This window comes from Tachyglossus aculeatus, chromosome X2 (assembly GCF_015852505.1).
Source record: "Tachyglossus aculeatus isolate mTacAcu1 chromosome X2, mTacAcu1.pri, whole genome shotgun sequence".
Taxonomy (NCBI): domain Eukaryota; kingdom Metazoa; phylum Chordata; class Mammalia; order Monotremata; family Tachyglossidae; genus Tachyglossus; species Tachyglossus aculeatus.
The window spans coordinates 20,244,470-20,267,916 of record NC_052100.1 but is presented as its reverse complement, the minus strand read 5'-3'; the positions used below and the strand labels follow the sequence as shown (position 1 = coordinate 20,267,916).

Here is a 23,447-nt window from a genome sequence, read left to right as displayed (position 1 = left end):
CACATAGGACTCACAGTCATCTTCTCTTCCTTACTAAGACACATGCCTAGAAACATAACAAATGCCTAGAAAACACTTTAAGATCTTTAGAAGAACTAACCAATGCAAAATGTTTTCTAATAATTGTAGTATTTGTTTAGCACTTCCTATGTGCCAAGCACTGTACTAAACCTTGGGTAGATACAATACAGTCAGTTCGGACACAGTCCCTCTCCCACATGGGGCTCACCATAGGAGGGAGAACAGGTATTACACATCCCCATTTTATAGATGAGGAAACTCAAGCACAGATTAGTTAAGTGGCATGCCCAAAGTCACACAGAAGGGAAGAGGCAGAGTTGGGATTAGAGCCCAGATCTCCTGACTCCCAGCGTGGCTCAGTGGAAAGAGCCCGGGCTTTGGAGTCAGAGGTCACGGGTTCAAATTCTGGCTCCGCCAATGCCTGCTGTGTGACCTTGGGCAAGTCACTTACCTTCTCTGTGCCTCAGTTTCTTCATCTGTAAAATGGGGGTTAAGACCGTGAGCCCCCCGTGGGATAACCTGATCACCTTGTAACCTCCCCAGCGCTTAGAACAGTGCTTTGAACATAGTAAGCACTTAATAAATGCTATTATTATTATTATTATTATTATTATTATTATTATTATTATTATTATGTTCTTTCCACAAGACCACACTGTTTTCTCTTTGGCCTTTTGAAACTGCTTATTCTGGTGTTTTTCAAACTCTTTGTCCTATGACCCAGTGGAAGAAAAGTCTGATCTGTGACTCAACAAAAAGGAGTTCATTTAACTAGCGATTTGATCAAATGTAAAAGGCGACAGATAATAACTCAAATCATTTAGTTGAACCTACAATGATTCTTGAAAAAAATGACAGTAAAAATATCACAGACATATAAAGATCAGATTGAGCTTCACTCAGAGAGAGGAGTTGGAGAATGAAGAAAGAGTAGTTGGGAAGTAGAGTGCCCACTGAGGGAGAGCAGCTGTCTTGCTTGAGTATGCATATAAGTGTGGCCTCGTGGAAAGAGCACAAGCCTAGACAGGTCAGAGGATGTGGTACTCATCCAGGCTCTGCCCACTGTCTGCTATGTAACCTTGGCGAGTTACTTAACTTCTCTGTAACTCAGTTCTCTCGTCTGCAAAATGGTGATTCGATACCTTCCTTCTTCAAATGAGAGCCTCATGTGGGATCTGATTATCTGCCCCAGCGCTTAATGGTCAGCATATAGTTAGCACCTAACAAATATCATTATATATAGGTATACAGATATACAAATTAGAGTATCTTCCTGGAAGATGGCTAAGCCACCTCTTCACCAATGAAGTAAAGTTGAGTTGATTGGGGCTGGCTATAGGAGGCCCTGGGATTATGCCACATTGCTTTCAGGTGGGCATGGAGAGAGAGACTGGATTTCTGGCTCCAGCGCTGTTCTCCACCTCAGCCACTTTCTGACTCTGTGAAGTAGTGGGGTTAAGTAACAATTGGGAAAACAGCTAAATAGGATGTTAAAAACTATGTAAGAGGACGCACAGCAGTATATTTTAAAGAGCTATAAATAGTAATAACTCTGGTATTTAAGGCTTACTATGCGTCACGTACTGTTCTAAGTACTGGGCTAGATACAACTCAGTCAGATCGAATGCAGTCCCTGTCCCACATGGGGCTCGCACTCCAAGTAGGAGAGAGAAAAGGTATGGATTGAATCCCCATGTTACAGTTGAGGAAACAAACGCAAAGAAATTAAGTGACTTGCCTGAAGTAGCACAACAGGCAATCGGCAGAGCTGAGATTAGAACCCAGGTCCTCTGATTCCCATACTGTTTTTAGTAGGTCATGCTTCTTCTCAAGCAGTAGTCGAAATAAAATGGAGATAAAATGAACCGTGCATGTACCTTTATTTTATGATGATCAACAAATTCTCCAAAGGAATTGGAATAAGTCACAGCTTTCTCTCTCAAAGTTACTCTGTAACCCCAATTTAAAGAGCCAATGTAATTCTGAATTGCTTCGGTCATGGTTTTCCAATTGTGCTTAACTGAAAGAAAACAGTAAAACTCTCGTTTGAAAAAAAAAAATTGAACTTGTTTTTAGCAGTACACAAACAGAAACTACTGCATATCACTTCTGAGAGTCACAGATTAGTAGGTGATTGGGGACAAAACAATGTTATGGTAGCAACAAACTTCATTAATGTTTGTGTCTTTATAGTATACACAAAGCAAGTATCATGTATCGTGTCTTTTCCCATTGTGGAGGATTTATGTGTAAAAGAGAGAGTTCTGAAAGAAACAAGTATCCTCCCATCCCTTCCTTTAGGATATACGAAAACTCTGTCTTCCCCCAAAACAAAACTCTTGCTCCCAGATCAATCACTCAGTGGTATTTATTGAGCACTTATTGTGTGCACAGGACTGTACTAAGAGCTTGGGAGAGTACAATACAACAGAGTTGGTAGACACATTCCCTGCCCACAATGATTTTACAGTCTCTTTGCAGGCTGGATGTAGTATGGCAGGATTAAACAGCCTCCACCCGAATCTCTGGCCAGTGCCTTTTCTCAAAATGCCAGAGTACAAAATGAAAGTGTCTGTACTAAAGAAACCTTCCCTCTTCTTTTCTATAGACTATTCCCAATCCCTCTAGTCTTTTCTGAAAATTCCGTTCTCAACCCTTTAATCTTCATTGCTTTCCTCTAAAAGCATCTCCAAGGTTTTCTTCCTCTCCAAGTTGTGAAGGGACACTGACTGTTCTCAAGGAACAGATGGGTCAGTGTTGAGTAAAATGGGAATCTTACAATTTCTGCAGGTTTTTCTGACCATGGAAATAAGCCAAGAGTACTTACAAACAACCCCAGGTACAGGGTTGCCAACCAGAAATAAAAATATTGCAACATCCGGGCTGCTGCCACACCATAGAGGCAAGAGGAATTCCTTGCTCTGCAGTGCAGCTTTATGCACCACACTGTACACGCTGGATTCTCCGTGCAGATCCCTACTCCTGGACCAATAATTATTACTATGGTATTTGTTAAGCACTTACTAGGTGTCAAGTACTGGACCAATGACAGATAATGAACAATGCCACTGCCTGAAGTGCACAGTGGGGAATCCCATATGCCACTGATTCTGCCTTATTCTCTCTGGTCAGTCAACAGTGACTGCAGCACCAGCCTAAGGGTAGGAAAGCTACCTGCTGTCTCCTCCTCCCTGCGACATGGACCATTAGGTTCCCCTTCTTGGGTCACACCTTACAGGTTCCTGGCTTCTCCATCTTCACCCAGTTTTTCAAATAATGCACCAGGGTGTGGAGTGGGAGGAAGGTGCGAAGGGGAAGAAGGGGAAAGGAAATCCTTTTCCACTTTTCCCTACCCTTCCTTCTTTTTCCTTCTGACCCTTTACTCCTTTCACCCTTCCCTTTTTTTCTCCCTCTCTTCTTCATCTTTTCTTTCTCCCTTCTCTACCCCCAGTCCTCTTTCCCATCCTCCTCCTCTCTCCTCCTTCTTCCCAAACCTGTCAGATTGCCTGAGAGAGGGACCAAGGGGCTGCCACTCGAGACCACTGTGGCAGAAGATGGCAAGCAGAGATGGAGGGGAGACCTGGGGATTCTAGACAATTTCTAGCTATCCCAAAGCCCCTCCCTTCCCCCACATTTGCAGGCCCTGCAGAATTCTACTTTTGTCTGCTGGGCACTTAGCATCACCAAGCCATGGACCAAACAGATGTCACAACCAATGCCCAATTTCCCTTCAGTAAAAAAAGTGTAAAAATCAATAATGTTTATTCATACCATTTGTTTTTTTTTTTTAAATCACTTTGCAGTTGGCAACCCTGCCCAGGTGAATGGACGAGGATTTAACAAACTTGGACCTTGTGGAGAAAATCCAGAACTATTCAACTTTGGAAACTGAGCAACCGGCATTTGGTTCAGTGAGAGAAATGTTTTCACTTGCTGTTTTTAGAGGTGAGTACATTAAAAAATTTGCAAGGCTTTGTGGCAGTTCTGTTTATACATCCCTGTACAATACAGGGCTGCACTCACACTTTTTTTTAATTAAAAACAAAAAAAAATCACCATTACATCACATTAAATCACATTACATCAGCATTTTGGGGGCAACTTCCAGCAACACTTGAAGGTACTGCGTGTGCTACTCGTGGGGCAAGGTGAAAATCAATGGTATTTACTGAGCCCTTACAGTGTGGAGAGCACTGTACTAAGTGCTTGGGAGAGTAATCAATCAATGATATTTACTGAGTGTTTACTATGTGCAGAGGACTGTACTAAGCACTTGGGAGAGTATAACAGAATTAGAGGACACATTCCCTGCCCATGATGTGCTTAACAGTTTGGGGGGGGGGGGGGACGGACTCTGTTGTATCGTACTCTCCCAAGTAGTTAGTATAGTGCTCTGCACACAGTAAGCATTCAATAAATAGCAATGATTGATTGATTAAAATAAATTTCAGATACGGGAAACAGTAGAGTACAAGGATATTTACATAAACTGCTGTGGGGCGGACGACATGATGATATCAAAGCATCATATTAAGCATCAAAGTGCTTAAGAGTTATACAGTAAAGTGCATAGTTGCTGCAGAGGGGAGGGCAGATAGGCAAAATGAGGGCTTAGTTGGGGAAGGCCTCTTAGGGAAGATGTGATTTTAGGAGGATTTTGAAGGTGGGGAGAGTGATGGTCTGTCAGATACGAAGGGAGTGGGAGTTCCAGGCCTGAACAAGGATGTGGGCAAGAGGTGAGTAGCGAGAAAGAAGAGATCAAGGTGCAGAGAGTAGGTTAGTTTTAGAGGAGCGGAGTGGGTGGGCTGGGAAGTAGCTGGAGATCAATGAGGTAAGGTAGCAGGGGATGGAGGGCTGAGGACTGAGTGCCTTAAAGTGGATGGTGATGAGTTTCTGTTTGATACAGAGGTGGGCAGGCAACCACTGGAGGGATCTGAGGAGTGGGGAGATATGGACTTGTACTTCCCAAGTGCTTAGTACAGTGCTATGCACACAGTAAGTGCTCAATAAATACAAATGAATGAATGACTAAATGCTTTTTTTTTAGAAAAATGATCTATACACATTTATTACTCTATTTATTTATTTATTTTACTTGTACATATCTATTCTATTTATTTTATTTTGTTAATATGTTTGGTTTTGTTCTCTGTCTCCCCCTTCTAGACTGTGAGCCCACTGTTGGGTAGGGACCGTCTCTATATGTTGCCAACTTGTACTTCCCAAGCACTTAGTACAGTGCTCTGCACACAGTAAGTGCTCAGTAAATACGATTGATTGATTGATTGGGCAGCAGAGCAAGTATGGACCGGGGAGTGGAGAGGCAGGAAGCAGGGAGGCCGGCGAGAAGGCTGAGGTAGTAGTCAAGGGAGAAGACAATAAATGCATGGATCAACATTTTAGCAGTCCGAATGGAGAGGAAAGGGTGGATACTAGAGGTGCTTTGAAGGAAGGACCAACAGGAACTTGTGGCAGATTAAGTGTGAGAGATGAGTGTCGAAGGTAACGTCCATGTGAAAGGCTTGTGAGATAGGGAGGATGGTGGCATTGTCTATGTTGATAGGAAAGTCAAGGGGAGGACAGGGGTGGGAAGGTGAGAACTTCTGCTTTGGACTTGTTAAGTTTGAGATGGCGGCAGGACACCCAAGTAAAGATGTCCTGAAGGAAAGAGGATATGAGAGGCTGCAGAGAAGGAAAGAGGTCATGGCTGGACAGGTAGATTTGGGAATGAGAGCTGACTGATGGGAACATTTTGTGCCAAAAGTAAAATAATTTGACACCAAACCAATATGTCAGGGAATAGACCACTTGCATGGAATTCAATCTGCCCTCTTTTACCCTTATATTTTTACCCGCCATTTCCTACCTTGCTGTTCATATTCCCAGCCAAATTTCCTTGAGTCTTGTAATGCCTGTCCCAGTAATGCAGCTTGATGCATCAGTTTCTTAGGAATACAGCCTACATTTACACAAGTGCCTCCAAGACCTAAAAAAGATGATATTCTATTAGAGTCTTCCATTATATGTGCACACATACCCTCCAGTAAAATATTAAGCTCCAAATCCTTAACACACAAAAAAAGCTAAAATGAGAAGAACATAATTTTTGGATACAGCCTAGTATTAATGGTAAATTATGAGAACATACATTTGGCCGACACACCATAATGCATTTCCACGAGAGAGAGAGAGAGAGAGAGAGAGAGAGAGAGAGAGAGAGAGAGAGAGAGAGAGAGAGAGAGCGCAAGCATACTTGCACAAGCACACTGTCCTTTGGATATCAGATGTTAATCAGATAATGTTAGTAATGAAATTTTACCAGTACAATCTTGGCCCTGGTCGGTAAAACCAATGCATGACTGATAATCCTTTCTACACTTTTTGCATGTAAAAATCAATCTTTGCTATTTACTAGAATGCCTCCGAACTCAACCTAGCATCTACCCCAGGCCTTAACGCATAGTAAGCACTTAAAAAATACCACAATTACTTAGTTCTATGCTTAGCTTAAAGCAAATGTTCAATAAATACCATTTCTACTATTATCACTATCCACAATGCCTATCATTTCCCTTCTGTCGCAATCTTCACAAACTGCTCTAAATCACAAATCTTCAAAACTGCTCAAATGCAAGGTTGGTCTATCTTTTGTTGCTGCCCCTCAACAGTGTAGTTTACCACTTCATCTTAGGTTTTCATTTGTCACATCTTTAAAACATTTCTCCCACTACACATGTCTATGCTTTCTCCCATGGCTGCCTTGATGTTGGTGACTCGTGATCTCAATCCAGAAACTGATGATCTGTGATCCTGTCTTCTCAGATATTAAACCCTCTTTTTCCTGGCTCACTCTCCCTTCTGTGTCATAAAAGCACTTAGATCTGTGACCTCTGGGCATTTAATATTCGCTCCATTCCCAACCCCATGGTACTTAAAAGTGCATATCTTTAAATTCATCTCTCCACCTTCAAATCCTTATAGAAGGCAGAGCTCCAAGAAGCCTTCCCTAAGCCCTCGTTTCCTTTCCTCCCACTTCCTTCTTCTTCGCCCTGATTTGCTCCCTTTATTCACCACTCCCACCCTCAGTCCCACAGCACTTATGTACAAATCCATACTTTATATTATTGCCTGTCTTCCCCTCTAGACTGTAAGGTCGTTGTGGGCAGGGAATGTGTCTTAAATGAGGAAAGGAACTTGAGACAGCAGGTGTAGACAACTCACTCAGGAGTTTGGAAAGGAATGATAAGAGGGAGATGGGGTGATAAATTGAGGGAGCTGAGGGGTCAAGTGAGGGGTTCTTTTAGGATAGGGGAGATGAAGGCATGTTTGGAAGCAGTGGGGAAGGAAGCCACAGGAGAGTGAACAGTTGAAGATGGAGGTTAGGGAGGGAAGAAAGGAAGGGGCAAGTGTTTTGCTAAGGTGTGAAGGGATGGTATAGGATGCACAGGTGGAGGGGGTGGATTGAGATCTCCTCCTGATATACTACTAGGGAAGATGGGAGAGTTGACGGAGGAGCAGGAGGGAGGGTGGGTCTGGGGAGGGGCAGGGGAGATTTTAGGGAGATCACACCTGATAGCTTTGATTTTCTCAATAAAGTAGGAGGCCAGGTCATTAATAGCAAGAGATGAGGGAGGTGAGGGGACAGATGGTTTCAAAGAGTTAAACATCTGGAAGTGGTGAGGGCAACGGGTAGAGGTGTCAGACAGCAATGACAAGAATGAGTGAGGAGAAGTGGGTGTTGGCTTATGCTGACAAGTTCATTCTGCCTTTCAAGAGTCTCTAGTGGAGTGAATGTAATCTGATTTTCCAGTGCTTAGAACAGTGCATGGCATATTGTAAGCGCTTAAATACCATCATCATCATCATTCTTTTTCCCACATTTTCTCACTCCTGGGTTTCCTCTTTCATTTGGTTCTTTTTGCTAAATTCTAACTTGGGTCCAAAACATTTCTTAGTACAATTTCTGATTAAAACACTAAACACAGAGAGAAAAATCCAAAATAAAAGAGAAGCCAGGTAACCCAAAAAGGACTCCCAAGTTTTGGTGTAATTTTAAGGATATAAATACATCTAAGGGTTGCTTTGGCACCCTCCCATGCTTTCCAAAAAAAAAATATCTTGTGGGATCTGCATCAGCTAACATAGAAACACTGAGATCTACTGGATGCTTAGAGAAACCTTCTGGTCATTCTAATGGTGCTACAGATCCCAGAAGGTTACTCCAAACACCTAATAGGTCTCAGTGCTTCTTCTGTTTCATCTTTCCTTATGTGTTTATCACCAGTTTCCTCTCCCCTCTTTTATACTTAGGTTGTGAGCCCTTTGAGGGCCAGGGACTGTGGCTTAGAACAGTGCCTGGCACCTAGTGAGCACTTAACAAATAACATAATAATTATTATTATGAATTCTCCCCTGTGGCTTCTTGCCCAGAGCTTAGTACAGTGTTTTGCACACAGTAAGCACTTAACAAATACTATTACTACTACAATAAGGTATGTGGCTAGATCTTCTGCTCATCTGAATGTACAGGTCTATCTGCTTCAGTGTGTAGCTCGAATTCAGGGTGTGAATGTGCGTGCCTGTCTCTTTCTTGAGACGGGTTTGGACACGTCCATATCCTCATCATTTTGGGGCAGGGAGAAAGAATGTGTTCACCCACGTGTTCATCTCTCAGGATGCTTCTGAGCATGTCTGTGTCCGGGGAAGTTGACTGTGCTTGTCTGTCCTGGGAAGACTTGCATACTTGACTCATTTGGCAGTGGAAGGAAAAAGAGAGCCAGGCACAACAGATTTTTGAGGTCCAACCCAAGACCAATAGGAATTAAAAGTTTGGGGTCCAGCCAATCCAAGCCATTAAATTTTTGCTGGCACTGCGGGGCCATCTAGTTAAAAGGGAGATGAGGCACTTTTAAAATGCCTACTCTATGACCCTGGCTCCGTCAGGAGAGAAAACTGAAATAAACATTTAAATTGCATACTTAGCCTTCTTACTTCATCCCGTGATCTAGTGCAGCCAAGGACACTGGGGAAGCAAATAGGGTGCAAGGGAGGGGCATGCAGTTTAAGTCTACTCATCTCCTACTGGGTTCCACTAGCCTGCTCTGGGCCAATGCAGGGCTCCAGGGAGAGGTATACCTGACCATCCTAAAATGGAGGCAAGAAGGCATACCTCACTAACTCCGGGGGAGATGTGCCTGGGCAAACATCAGGCTGTCTCAGAAGTGGGGCTGTAAGTGTAAGAAACTCTGTGTGTGTGTGTGTGTGTGTGTGTGTGTGTGTGTGTGTGTGTGTGTGCGCGCGCGTGCACACACGCAAATGCGTGTATGCTTGCATGAACACCTGACTGTGACCACGAGGAGGGAAGGATGGGAGAGGCTGGCCTTGGTTAGCACTAACTGCCCTACAAATTGGTTGAATTGCCACAGAACCCCGCTCTACTGAGGAAGTCTGTTGACTCCCTTTACTCCCACTGTCCCCAGAATGGGGATCAAATAGAAGCCTGGATATTATTTTTGCAGGTTTTCTTAATTCTTTACTGTTCTTGAGAGTTGAGGGCCATCTCCCCTTTCTTAGACTATAAACTCCTTGGGGGAATGAAACGTGCCTTCTGCAAGTCTTTTTGTATCTTCACCAGCACCTTGTATGATACACCACAAACTCTAAATAAGGGCATTCTTGACTGACTTGAGAAAGAAGTAAGGTGATTAAAGTCATATTGAAGTTATGACTCTAAAAATTAGACCCAGATTGAAAGATAATATCCAAGACAAGTCAGGCAAGATGATTGTGTCACAGGAAGGCAGAAACAGTGAGCTAATCAATTTGTTGTCTTTGTTCCAGGAATTTTAGAGCCGGTTGCCAGTCTGCTCAAACCCCAGTAGCTTCCCAGATCCCAAACTGATTGGTTTGTGCTCTTCTCCCACTTCTGGGAGTGTAATGCTTTTCTGTGGGCCAGGGTATTTCGTTCAGACCAGGGCCTCTCTGGGCCCACAGCCTCTGCCAAAAGGAGGGTCTGAAAACATTCTGATCTTTCCAGCTTCCATATCACCAAGACTCAATGCCAATCAGTGGAAGGCCCTAGGGGAAACCAAGGCCAGGTGGCAACTGGATCTGGTGTGGCTTCCCCCGGGAGGGGAACAGACTGAATAATGGTCACCTCACTGTTTCCTGTTGCCAGTTCAGAAATTAGAATTAAGATTAACATCAAATACACTACAGTACAAATAAAGTATTAAAAACACTTTACCCCAGGATGTGCCTACAGGTGATGGCACAACATAATCTAGCACCATAACCTTCTTTCCCAGAGTAGCAGCTTCCTGGAAAAACAAAAACAAAAACAAAAAAAAACATAGACGCCTATCTAAAAGCTGTTTCTGTCAATCTGCAAGCTAGCAGATGGCTATAGCTCAGCTCCCAAAAATGGCTTCAGAAACAAAACAGATTTTAGAGAAATCTTAGAAGTGTTGAGGTTGCATATGCCTTCATTTCTTAGACAAAATAAACACTCAGGGGCAAGGAAGAGTACACTGTAAGTTTCTTTAAAAAGTAGATGCAGAAAATGTAATCAATCTATGACACTGACTGCAAATTCAGAATGACTAATAGTGTTTATTTCACCCAGATCTCCTACAGTGCAACAGTTGTGTTATCGCAAAACTCCATATTAAGTAAAGCTCATACTGTAGTATTCAGGGTGTCTAATGCTGTTACACAAGCCAGTTTTTCTGACATGGTGGTGTACTGTATCCAAACAGGCTTGTATTGTGAAATGAACATTGCCCAATTTCCTATCACGCTCTAGCCAAAATGGAGTGAACACACACACATTCTGACAGAACTGAACAGGCATGTCAAATTCATTCCTGTGAATAGACCAATTATGTGGTTCTGCATTTGTATGTGGCCACGCTTTAAAAAAAAATTAAAACTACGGAGGTACAGATTTAGATTAACAGCATCAGACTGAGACTTTTAGACTGTGAGCCCACTGTTGGGTAGGGACTGTCTCTATATGTTGCCAACTTGTACTTCCCAAGCGCTCAGTACAGTGCTCTGCACACAGTAAGCGCTCAATAAATACAATTGATTGATCATCAAAGCATTTGACTAATCAATAAACTCACGGAATGACTAAATTTAAGCCACGGGGTACACAAACAGAAGGACAGAGCATGGGTCTGGATGTCAGAGGACCGGGACTGATTGATTCTAATCCCAGCCCTGCCACTTGCCTGCTGTGTGACTTTAGGCAAGTCACTTAACTTCTCTGTGCCTCAGTTCCCTCATCTGTAAAATGGGGATTCAATACATGTTCTCCCTCTTACTTAGTCTGTGAGCCCCATGTGGGAGAGGGACTGTGTTCAATCCGGTTATCTTGTACCAACCCTAGCACTTAATACAGTGCTTGGAACATAGTAAATGCTTAACAAATACAAAAATCATTATGAAAGAAGAGCTACAGATGGGATGCTTCTGTGATTTGGATAAAAAGAAAATTGTTTCATACCTTAGAGCATGCAAGTCCACCAGAACCACCACCAATAACAATAAGATCATATTCATAAGACACAGTTTCATCTTCTAGTAGCTTCTGTAATAAGCCATTCTGATGAGCCTGTAATTTTGATGTACAGATTAGCAAGGGTACATTTCCGTTTTTCCTATGAACTAATCCATTTCTACCCCGAATAGCCATTCCCAACTCAGCCATACCGAATTTTAATTAACCAAGCAAAAATCAGCAAGTTTAATGGTTGACCTGAAAAAACAAATAAGCAGGACTTGCAATAAACAGTTAATATGCTTGTGTTTCTATTAAGTCAGGTATTGTAGTGCAAAGTGTAACAGCGTTAAGCATACTCAGTTTGATGTCAAAAATCAGACTTCCAACAAAAAAACCCCCAGTCAATCCACATCAAACAGAAACTCCTTATCCTCAGCTTTAAAACAATCAGCTCGTCCCCTCCTACCTTACCTTGTTGATTTCCTACTACAACCCAACCTGTACTCTTTCTTCATCTAACGCCAACGTCCTGTACCTCAAATCTCTTCCCTCTAGACTGTAAGGTCATTGTGGACAGGGAATGTCTCTTATTTTGTGTTGTACTCTCCCAAGCAGTGCCTTGCACATAGTAAGTGCTCAATAAATATGATTGATTGATTGAGCTCATCTACCTCACAGCCACCCCTTTGTCCATATCCTCCCTCTCCCTTCAAATATGACAGGCCACCACTCTCCCCACCTTCAAAGCCTTGATAAAAGCACATCTCCGCCAAAAATCCTTCCCTAATTAAGCCATGTTTTCCCCTACTCCCTTTCCCTTATGTGTCACCTAAGCACTTGGATCTGCGCCATTTGGTCATTTGTTATTAGCCCCATAGCTCATATGTACCTATCAATAAATTATTTATTTATATTAATGTCTGTCTTACCTAGACTGTAAGCTCATTGTGGGCAGGGAATTTGTCTACCAACTCTGTTGTACTCTCCCAAGTGCTTAGTACAGTGCTATGCACACAGTAGGTGCTAAATAAATACCACTGATTGACTGAACACAACTCCCACATTATAGAACTGACCCTGTAGGTTTTTCTATGTAAAATTGGGTTCACATTAAACCCATGAACATGTGCTCCTTCACAATACTACTAATTCACTGTACCAACTTCAGGGAACTCTCTCAGAATAGAAACGAGAAGCTGTCCATGGCATGGGGTGAGGAGGCAATGCTGGTGGAACTGCAAACATGGATCCACAAGTACCCATAAGAATTTTACAAACATATCAAACAATAGGATTTACTTTGCTCTTGGGAGAGTTCAAAAGAGGTAGAAGACACACACACACACACACACACACACACACACACACACACACACTCTCTCTCTCTACTGAGACGTTACAAGTGTGGAAGTGTAGCTGAAGAAACTGATGTGGGATCAACAACCCACTCCACATGTTGTACCATAAGGATTATCCCTCGTTTTGTTATCTGCTACTCTTGGTGTTGGAGTGGTGCTGCGGCATAGATTGGAAGGGGTGAACCTGTGAAACATTACTGAGGAAGAATAGGCAGATCTTGGTGACATATTGGATGCAGGGTACGAAGCAGAGAGGAATCATAGATGACTTCAAGCTCATGAGCATGGGGCCCTGGGCAGAAGTGGAAATTGATGAGGAAGTGTTTGATTAATTCAGTTTTAGATCTATTAAATTTTAGGTAAATAACTCCTGGAGACAAGAAGAAATACAGGACTGGAAAAAGGGCTAGAGATGTCCACCTAACTTTCCTGTCACAGTTGACAACACCATGGAAAGAGCCCATGCCTGGGAGTCAGGGGACCTGGGTTCTAATCCCAGCTCTGCCATGTGACCTTGGGCAAGTCACTTAACTTGTCTGTGCCTCAGTTACCTCATCCGTAAAATGGTGATTACGACTGTGAGCCCTTTGTGGGCCAGGGACTGTATCCATCCTGATCATCTTGTATCTACCCCAGGGCTTAGTACAGTGCCTGGCACACAATAAGCGCTTAACAAATACCATTAAAAAAATCCTTCCCTTCTCTGAAGTCCATTAACCAAGGCATTAGCGTTGACTCCTCCCCTCATTTTGGCTTGCCCCCCAAATACTGTCAGTTTTTCCTCCACAACAATTCCTAGAACCAGCCCTGGCTCTTCATCCAAGCAGTCACCATGTTGGGCCAGGCAATTGCCAAATCCCAGGTTGACTACTGAGCCTCAGCCTCTTCACTGGTCTCCCTGACTCGTCTCTCTCCACTCCAGACTTCATGCTGCTGTCATCAACGCCAACTCTCTCCTCGACCCCCTCCAATCTGGCTTCCATCCCCTACATTCCATGGAAACTGCCCTCTCAAAGGTCACCAATGACCTCCTGCTTGCAAAATGCAACGGCTCCTACTCTATCCTAATCCTCCTCGACCTCTCAGCTGCCTTCGACACTGTGGACCACCCCCTTCTCCTCAACACGCTATCCAACCTTGGCTTCACAGACTCTGTCCTCTCCTAGTTCTCCTCTTATATCTCTGGCTGTTCATTCTCAGTCTCTTTTACAGGCTCTTCCTCCCCCTCCCATCCCCTTACTGTAGGGGTTCCTCAAGGGTCAGTTCTTGGTCCCCTTCTGTTCTCTATCTACACTCACTCCCTTGGTGAACTCATTCGCTCCCATGGCTTCAACTATCATCTCTATGCTGATGACACCCAAATCTACATCTCTGCCCCTGCTTTCTCTCCCTCCCTCCAGGCTCGTATCTCCTCCTGCCTTCAAGACATCTCCATCTGGATGTCTGCTCGCCATCTAAAACTCAATATGTCCAAGACTGAACTCCTTATCTTCCCTCCCAAACCCTGCCCTCTCCCTAACTTTCCCATCACTGTTGACGGCACTACCATCCTTCCTGTCTCACAAGCCCGCAACCTTGATGTCATCCTCGACTCCGCTCTCTTGTTCACCCCTCACATCCAATCCATCACCAAGACCTGCCGGTCTCACCTCCGTAACATCGCCAAGATCCACCCTTTCCTCTCCAACCAAACCGCTACCCTGCTCGTTCAATCTCTCATCCTATCCCGACTGTATTACTGCATCAGCCTCCTCTCTGATCTCCCATCCTCCTGTCTCTCCCCACTTCAATCTATACTTCACGCTGCTGCCCGGATCACCTTTGAGCAGAAACGCTCCGGGCATGTTTCTCCCCTCCTCAAAACTCTCCAGTGGCTACCAATCAACCTACGCATCAGGCAAAAACTCCTCACTCTCAGCTTCAAGGCTCTCCATCACTTCACCCCCTCCTACCTCACCTCCCTTCTTTCCTTCTACAGCCCAGCCCGCACCCTCCACTCCTCTGCCGCTAACCTCCTCACTGTGCCTCCTTCTCGCCTGTTCCGCCTTTGACCCCCGGCCTACGTCCTCCCCCTGGCCTGGAGTGCCCTCCCTCCACACATCCGCCAAGCTAGCTCTCTTCCTCCCTTCAAAGCCCTACTGAGAGCTCAACTCCTCCAGGAGGCCTTCCCAGACTGAGCCCCCTCCTCCCCCTCCCCATCCCCCCCCGCCTTACCTCCTTCCCCTCCCCACAGCACCTGTATATGTGTATATGTTTGTACCTATTTATTACTCTATTTTACTTGTACATATTTATTCTATTTATTTTGTTTTGTTAATATGTTTTGTTGTCTGTCTCCCCCTTCTAGACTGTGAGCACACTGTTGGGTAGGGACCGTCTCTATATGTTGCCAACTTGTACTTCCCAAGCGCTTAGTACAGTGCTCTGCACAGTAAGCACTCAATACTATCGAATGAATGAATGCCCGCATCATTTTTCTAAAGCATCATTCTGCACACATCTCTCCTTGCTCTTCAAAAAAGCTACGCATTCTTCCCCATATCAAGCAGAAACTCCTGACCACTGGCTTTAAGGTACTTGACCAGCTCTCTCACTTATTAATCTTCTCTCTTTTCCCCCTGCACCCTAGTTTGTGATCTCTATTTCTCTCATGCTAACCTGATTACTATGTCTTATTCTCAACTCTCCCTCTGCTGATCTCTTGCTCACACCCTTCTCCCTGCCTGGAATTTCCTTCCCCTTCAAATCTGACACACCACAACCTTTCTGAAATCACACCTCTTCCAGGAGGCCTTCCCCAATTACACAACCACACACACCCCCACCAGATGATTTCCCTCCCAACTGCCACTTCAGCACTTCTATGCCACCCACGCACTTGTTTACTCACAATCTTCCATAGCACTTATGTTCATATCTGGCACATCCCCTTGGCCACCTTCCTCCTGTTATTTACTTCAGGGCATCTCCCCTACAAGACAGTAAACTCCTCAAGGGCAGGGATCGGATCTACTAAATCTAGTGTATCCTCCTGAGCACTAGTAGAGGTGGAAGCAGGATGGCTTAGTTACCACTAAGCACAGGCCTGGGAGTCAGAGGACCTAGGTTCTAATCCTGGGTCTGCTACCTGCCTGCTGGGTGACCTTGGGCAAGTCACTTAACTTCTCTGTGTTTCAGTTTCCTCATCTGTAAAATGGGGATTCATTGCCTGGTCTCCCTCCTGCTTTCACTGTGAGCTGGATGAGGGACAAGGAGTGGGTCCATTGATTATCTCCCATCTACCCCATCGCTTGGTACTGTGCTTGGCAGAGAGTAAGTGCTTAAAAAAAGTACCACCATTATTATTATTACACTGCTCTGCTCACAGTAGCTACTTGATAAATATCATCAATGGTATCATTGTTCTGTGAGCAGAGCACTGTACTAAGTGCTTGGGAAAGTATGATACAACAGAATTGATAGACACACTCACTGCCCACAAGGAGCTTACAATCTAGACGAGAAGATCCCAAGCCCAGGTGGATAATTCACCTGTGAAAAATAAGGAGTATACCATATTTCTTGTCTCAGAGGCTGAAAGAGTGGAATGTGTTCCCCACATGAAGGCATCTGGTAAGCAAACATGACACTTAATAATACTTGAATTGAACAATGCATCCCTAAAAGCAAAATCATTTACCTGAATGGTTTTATCACATCCACCTATATGGGTTTTATTCACAAATATATTGGGCACAGTCTTCTGGTTAGTTATTTCCAATAATACATCTTGAATGTAGGCTCCTTCACCTAGAAAATCCAAGTGTTAAACCTTCATTTCAAGAATCCTCCAGGTTTTTTTAAAATGAATTCAAGTGCATTTTAAACACAATCTTACACTGTAGAACAATCGTTCCTTTACTTTTCCAAGGCCGAAGCCCAATATTTCCCAGTCCTGAGCTATAAGCAGAGGTATAAATGAGAAACTGCTTTCAATTTTACATTTTTCCTAGAGAAGCAATGTGAATTCAAATCTTTAATATACCTTACCTCAATGCAATTAAAATATGGTTTGTCAGATGGTATGACTGGACGATGAGCACTTTGAAGACAAAATTGCTTGTGAATCTATTTAAGTTATACAGGGGAAGCCTTGATAGAATGAAAAGGCAAAATGGCTTGGAAAGTTCTTGTAATATTGAGTACTTGCTATATCAAACATCACCTTTTATTAAAGACTAAATGAAAGCACAGAACCACACCTCAGAGCAAACCACTGAGGTACAGCTAATACTAAATTAAGGTTTTCCTTATTTTGCTTTATAAAAATCAGCTGATTAAAAACAGTTCATAAAAACAAAGTCACACTAAAATACCTTAAAAATGCAAAAACTATCTGAAGGCTGCTACCCCTAGCTGACCAGAGGAGCGGGGGGAGGGGGGCGCATGAGGCAGAGAAGGTGTTTTTATCCCAGACAGTTTTATTTTCCCTCACCTCCACTAAAATGATGAGGGAAAAAGACTGCTGGCAAATTCAGACAACCCTGATTGAACTCCTTCCCCACCCCTGGCTGACTAGGCAGGTCTGACAGAACCATTTTTCACGATTAGGGATAACTAAAACTCACTTTATAAACTTGCTGCAATGAAACTGTCTTAGAAGACAAATCTTGCTCTGATAATACTCACTTCTAGTTTTGCACAGTTAATTTGGTGGTGCTCTTGTTGCCTCTGGATAAAATGAAAGCTTTGTTATCCATGTTTCATCTGAATTTGATTTTGGCAAATTCATTTTAAATCATCACTACTCCCAGTGAATTCAGCTTTCTGAATTAACACCTCAAATTGATGAGAAGGCATGAGAGGCAACGTGGCCTAGTGGAAAGAGCACAACACTAGAAGTGAAGAGATATGGGTTCTAGTTCTGACTTCACCATTTGCCTGTTGTATAACCTTGGACTTAACCTCTTTGTGTCTCAATTTTGTCATTTGTTCTCCCTCAGTCTGGGAGCCCTTTGTGGGACAGAGATTGTGCCTTACCTATCTTATATCTACTCCAGCACTAAGCACAGTGCATAGCATACAGTACTCCTACTTAGGCTGTGAGTCTCATGTGGGACAGGGACTGTGACCAATTTGATTACCTTGTATTTACCCCAGCACTTAGAACAGTGCTTGACACATAATAAGCACTTAAATACTATAATAATAATATAATAAAGCAAGTATTTAATAAATACCCTTATCAATCAATGAGCACTTCGACCAACACAGGTAGCTACCAAAAGCATATGGCACACCAGATCAGACCATCAGATCAACTCCACCTCAGCCCACTTTCAAATCATCCCATTAGTTGATCCAAACTCCACTTTTAGATAATGTATTATTCACATCGCCAGAGAGAAATTTCTGTTTTAACTCTAGACTTTGTAAAATTAGAACAAAATTTCTAACTAGACTAACACGCATTTGTCTAGTTCTTAATGAAATGATGTACAATACAGATGTGGGTCCTTGAGTATCAGAATACCAACTTTCCTTTGAAACCACATCATGTCCAGCTAATCCCAAAGTCACAAAATAAAGGCTAGAATTATGCTATCACAGATGTGAAAATCTCAAATAATTATCCAAATAATCCAGTTGATCAATTATATTTATCATGGGCACAATATGATATAGGGTACTATGAGGAGTTACAAATAAAGTAAGAGACATGATCACTGGGCTGAGGGTCTTAAATCTAGTCAAAAAATTTCACTACTCTTGCCTCGATTACCCAAATTTCAGAATTTTTGTTTGGATTACCCATATGATTGTCTCAATTTTGTCTTTGCTAGTATAAACCTGACCTTATACATACCTTTAACACCTGACTTCCTCTTTCAGGATATTCAAAATGCAGGCTCAGATTTACCACAGTATTTTGAAATCAAGCAGCCCAATTCAAGCACAGATTATAAAGTGTGTGAATTGCTGAGTCAATGTTCTGTTAATTATAGTCAATCATCAGCAATTTCTCCAAGGAACATTCTGTTCTTGTCAAGAGGCTTGCTTTCACTAGCTCCATACATTTAAATGAATATAAAGATTTTGCAAAACATTCAGAATGCAATTAGTCAGTGACGACGATGGATCAAAAAATCAAGTACGGGCACTTAAATGAAGTCATATTCCCAACTTGTTAAATACATAAAAGGGATGATGACAGAAGGATATGTTTTGCCTATATTCTTTTTTTTTACTCAATCTAGCCATTCTAGCCCTAAATTTAGCATTTTCACAAATCCTGAATTAAGAATGCTCCCCTATTCTGGGTGAATGGCTAAAATTAGAGACGCAGTCATTAATGTTCCAGAGGATACTCTCTCCCCTCCTGATCACAAAAATACACCATAGTACATCTACTAAAAAAATAGATTGGTGAAAAAACTAAGTTTCAAATGTATCTATTTCTTTAAAAGTTATAGCAACTCAAAAATTGAGTTTTCAAATGTGGTTTGACGCAAACTCTTGGATTAAGGCAATACAAATATACAAAGAACCCTTTAGCAAAACCAGAGTGGAAAGTTAATATTCACTGAATTTGAATCTCCCTTATTCTGAAGGATGTAAGGCACATGAGATGATGTGTACCAAAACTGTTTACAAGAATTTTGCCCCATGCAATTCCAAAGAGATGCAGTTATATGCTCTTCAAAGTAATGGACTTGATTTTACCAGTAATTCTCTTTTCTCAGTTACTGTTGCAAAAGTATTGAAACCTCTAGTCATGGTTTAGAAAAAAAACTGGCACATAGACATGGATACTTAACTCATTCATTCATTCGTATTTATTGAGTGCTTACTGTGTGCAAAGCACTGTACTAAGTGCTTGGAAGAGTATAATACAGCAACAGACACATTCCCTGTCCACAACGAGCAGATCTTTCAGAGTTCAGATAACTGAGAGGAATTAAATTTGGCTGTCTTGGACAAGTACCTGTTCAGAGTGAGTGAGTGTGAGTGAGAGTGAGAGTGAGTGAGAGAGAGAGAGAGAGAGAGAGAGAGAGAGAGAGAGAGAGAGAGTATGTGAGTGTGTGTGTGTGTGTTTAATTTTCTGAACTTTTCTCCCCTCCCAACTCTATAATTCAAATTATCCTTGGTTCTGATAACAAATGATTCAAATAACTGAGGTTGAGATAATCATCTTTCTATTACAACCTTAAATCACAGGGCAATACCAAGGGTAACTGCTACAAACTGAACAGGCCCACATGACCACTGCAAAGCAGTTTAATGTAGGGAGGGACAAAGTTAAGAAGTGGGTGAGATCTGTAAGCAGTTTCATTTTAATCTGATAAAATACGTATTTTTGTGGTCAGAATTTGGCATGGAAGGGCTAATAAACACTAGATTGGAGAGAGGGTAGTCCTGCCTTGGGATTGCTTCTTTGGGCCCCTTGACTGATCCAGGCATAAGTGACAATTCCACAGAGGTGATGGGGGCAATCGGCCTCATGGCTGTTTGAGCTGGACACCCAGTCTCACTCATGCCGATAAGATCTCAGAGTTTCCAACCATGGCTAAAAAAGACTCAAAATGGTGGCTCTGGCCCAGTGGCTCCCTGAAGCAAATTCCCTCCCAGTCTCCATCCCCAGCCTGAAGCCCCTACCCTCTTTTCATCACTATGCCCATAAGGAAAAGTTGTACCTATGGACCCAGAAATCTGCATGATTGGTAGCTACTACCCAGAGATGCCGGAGGCCCTCTACTTTAGGGTTTCCTGAGGTGGGGAGCTGGAGGGAGGGCTGAAAAGGGGTATTTGGGGTTAGAAGCAATAAAAGCCTCAAGTGCTTTCTGTCAATCAGAAATCTATATTTAAATCAGGGTTCTGGAGGCTGGAAGGGAGACTAGGACTCTGCATGCCTAAAGTTTCTTCTACACAGCTCTGGAATTTTTGTTTCTAGACTGGCGGTTGGGGCCCATGGAGACACATGGCCAAAATGATATTTTCGATAGAAAGCTTGGACTGTGAGCCCCATGTGAGACAGGGACTTTGTCCAACCTGATTATCTCGTATCTCCCCCAGAGCTTAGTACAGTGCTTGATTCATGGTAAGCACTTATCGAGCACCATTAGTAACACAGTTATCTCTACCAAATACATTCCTCACATGGACACACACAACTGCTAAGTAAACTCCCTTAGAAAATGTTTTTTTTTTTAAGCTTGGGGTATGGAGAATTCTCCACCCGCATCTTTTTTTTTTTTCCTGGACCTGGCTTCTGTATTGTAGAAATTACGTAAAACTGTTTGATATTTTCAAACTGCCCTACTTTTCAGATTCAGATTTGCATCCTATGAACTTTACTGAAAATTCCTTAAGACAGAGATCTGACCAAAATCATCTAGTACAAAACCTGGTACAAGAGGGGTATATGTTTCAACATTTAGGTGGGGGAAGGAAAAACATCCTTAAATTAGACTTACTCCAAAACTGAACTCTACAACAAAAAAAAATGAATTTGAACAGTGTATTTATTGCATAGCAAAAAATCAAGAACTGGGCTTTTTACTTACCAATTTGATCGAGTTCCAAAATATTATATTCGACTTTCAAGGAATGAAAGAGCTCTTTCACCTGTAACAAGAATGTGCAAGAAAATGCTTCACTTTCATTTTCAAATGTTTTTAAATGAGCTGTTATAAAATTGTACCATCGCAACAAAAGTCCTATCAGGAGTTTGTAATATACCTTTAAAACACAACTTTTATCGGCATGCAACAAGGTAATTGGGTAGTGGGGAAAAGAGGTTAGAAATAGGAAGGTTCCCTATAAGGACTGCCTTTCATGGTCTAGCAGTAGTTCTCGAAAAGAATGCCCAGAGAAAGATCAACTATTAAAAGTTTAGGGGATTGACAAGAGAATGTCAGTTTTTTGAGTTAGGACAACTATGTGTTTGTTTTTTTTATTAGATGCCAATAATCACAGGACTTCACTCTGGAGCTGCTATTGTAATGGTGAGATTAGTAAAATGATGCCAGTCTTAGCCATACACTGTCATTTCTTTAATTGGCTACAGTCTGCCTCCCTTTCATTTTAGGAAATTAAAAACATATCTGAAAATCTCCTCAATCCCATGTCACACTAAAACAACAAAAGGTAAGGGTGGTTTTTTTACTATCATCAGTGGTTTTGAACTTTTATTTCTTCCTTACAAAATTTAGTTTTGCAAGTTTACAGAAAATATGTTTCCACGTTTGTTTAAATAAATCTGACCTTTAAAATGTTTATTTAAAAATCTCCTGATATTTAGCCTAATAGACCTATCTAATTTAATTGTGGGAAGAGTGGTACCATGAGAACAAAGTGCTTTTGATTGAAAGCTAGATTGTAAGCCCTTAAGGGCAGGGATCATATCTACTAACTCTATTGTATGCTCCCAAATGCTAGTTCAGTGCTCTGCACAGAGTAAGCACTCAAATAATACCGATTAAGTGAGTTAGGGTACTATCAGTCAAAAATTTGGGAACTACTGGATTACAATAAACTGCGCCAATGGAGAGGAGCACTGGTATAGATAATAAAAAAAATCAATGAATGATGAAAAACTAGCCAGATATGTTCTACGATAACTCTGTTGTGTTGTACTCTCCTAAGTGCTTAGTACAGTGCTCTGCACACAGTAAGTGCTCAATAAATACTATTGAGGATGAAATGTTCTTCTGGTCCTAGGGCAATTTTCCCCTAATTATTCTGCTCCCAGAAGTCACTATGGAGCCTGGTAAATAGGGAGGGGAAACAGAACTGAAAATTTCACTTCCATGCTTGGCAAACTGGTATACTTTTTAAGTTTAGGATAAATGAGCACTGAGGAAAACAGAACCCATTGGGAGAAAGACAATATGGTTTCTGAAAGAGGAAATCATGCCTCATTAATCTGTTGGAGTTCTCTGAAGGGTCAACAAGCATGTGAATGGAGAACCAATGGCCACCGTCTGTAAATTCCTCTGGGATTCCTCGGGGACAGGGATCATGTCTACCAACTCTGTTGCACTGCACTGTTCCCAAGCACTCAGTACAGTGCTCTGCACACAGTAAGCACTCAATAAATACTATTGACATAATACTTTAAGATTTTCAAAAGGCCTTTGTCAAGGTTCCATTCCAAAGGCTTTTAAAAAAACAAAACGGACTAATTATAGGGCTGTGGAAAGGTTTTGTCATGAACAGGAAATTACCTAAAAGATAAGAAACAGAATAGGAGTAAACAGCCATTTTGCAAATTCACGGGCTAAAGCCTGCCTGACTTAAAGTGAAATATCTATCAGGGAAAATAAGTGGACACTGAAAGCCACCTGACCCCCTACTTGATCCCATCACTGAAGGTTGGATCAATGCTGGTTCAGGAACGGGGGCTGGAACCAGAGGAAAGAATTAAAGAGAAGGGAGACTGATGAAAGGCAGTGTGGCCTAATGGAAAGAGCATGGCCTAGGAGTCAGAGGATCTGCATTTTAATCCCAGCTCTGCCACTTGCCTGCTGTGTGACCCTGTGCAAGTCACTTAACTTCTCTGCGCCTCAGTTTTCTCAACTGCA

The 23,447-nt window shown here is 42.4% G+C and overlaps 1 protein-coding gene across 1 annotated transcript in view; it reads right to left on the bottom strand.

The window, feature by feature from the left end:
- Positions 1–23,447, bottom strand: part of TXNRD3 (thioredoxin reductase 3) — a 44,430-nt gene that overhangs the window by 17,790 nt on the left and 3,193 nt on the right. The window contains exons 2-7 of the mRNA XM_038770734.1: positions 21,429–21,489; positions 16,565–16,674; positions 11,531–11,638; positions 10,268–10,340; positions 5,888–6,007; positions 1,899–2,041 (exon numbers count right to left, since the gene is read on the bottom strand). Of these exons, the coding sequence (XP_038626662.1) occupies positions 1,899–2,041; positions 5,888–6,007; positions 10,268–10,340; positions 11,531–11,638; positions 16,565–16,674; positions 21,429–21,489 (615 nt within the window). The remainder of the gene's footprint in view (positions 1–1,898; positions 2,042–5,887; positions 6,008–10,267; positions 10,341–11,530; positions 11,639–16,564; positions 16,675–21,428; positions 21,490–23,447) is intronic.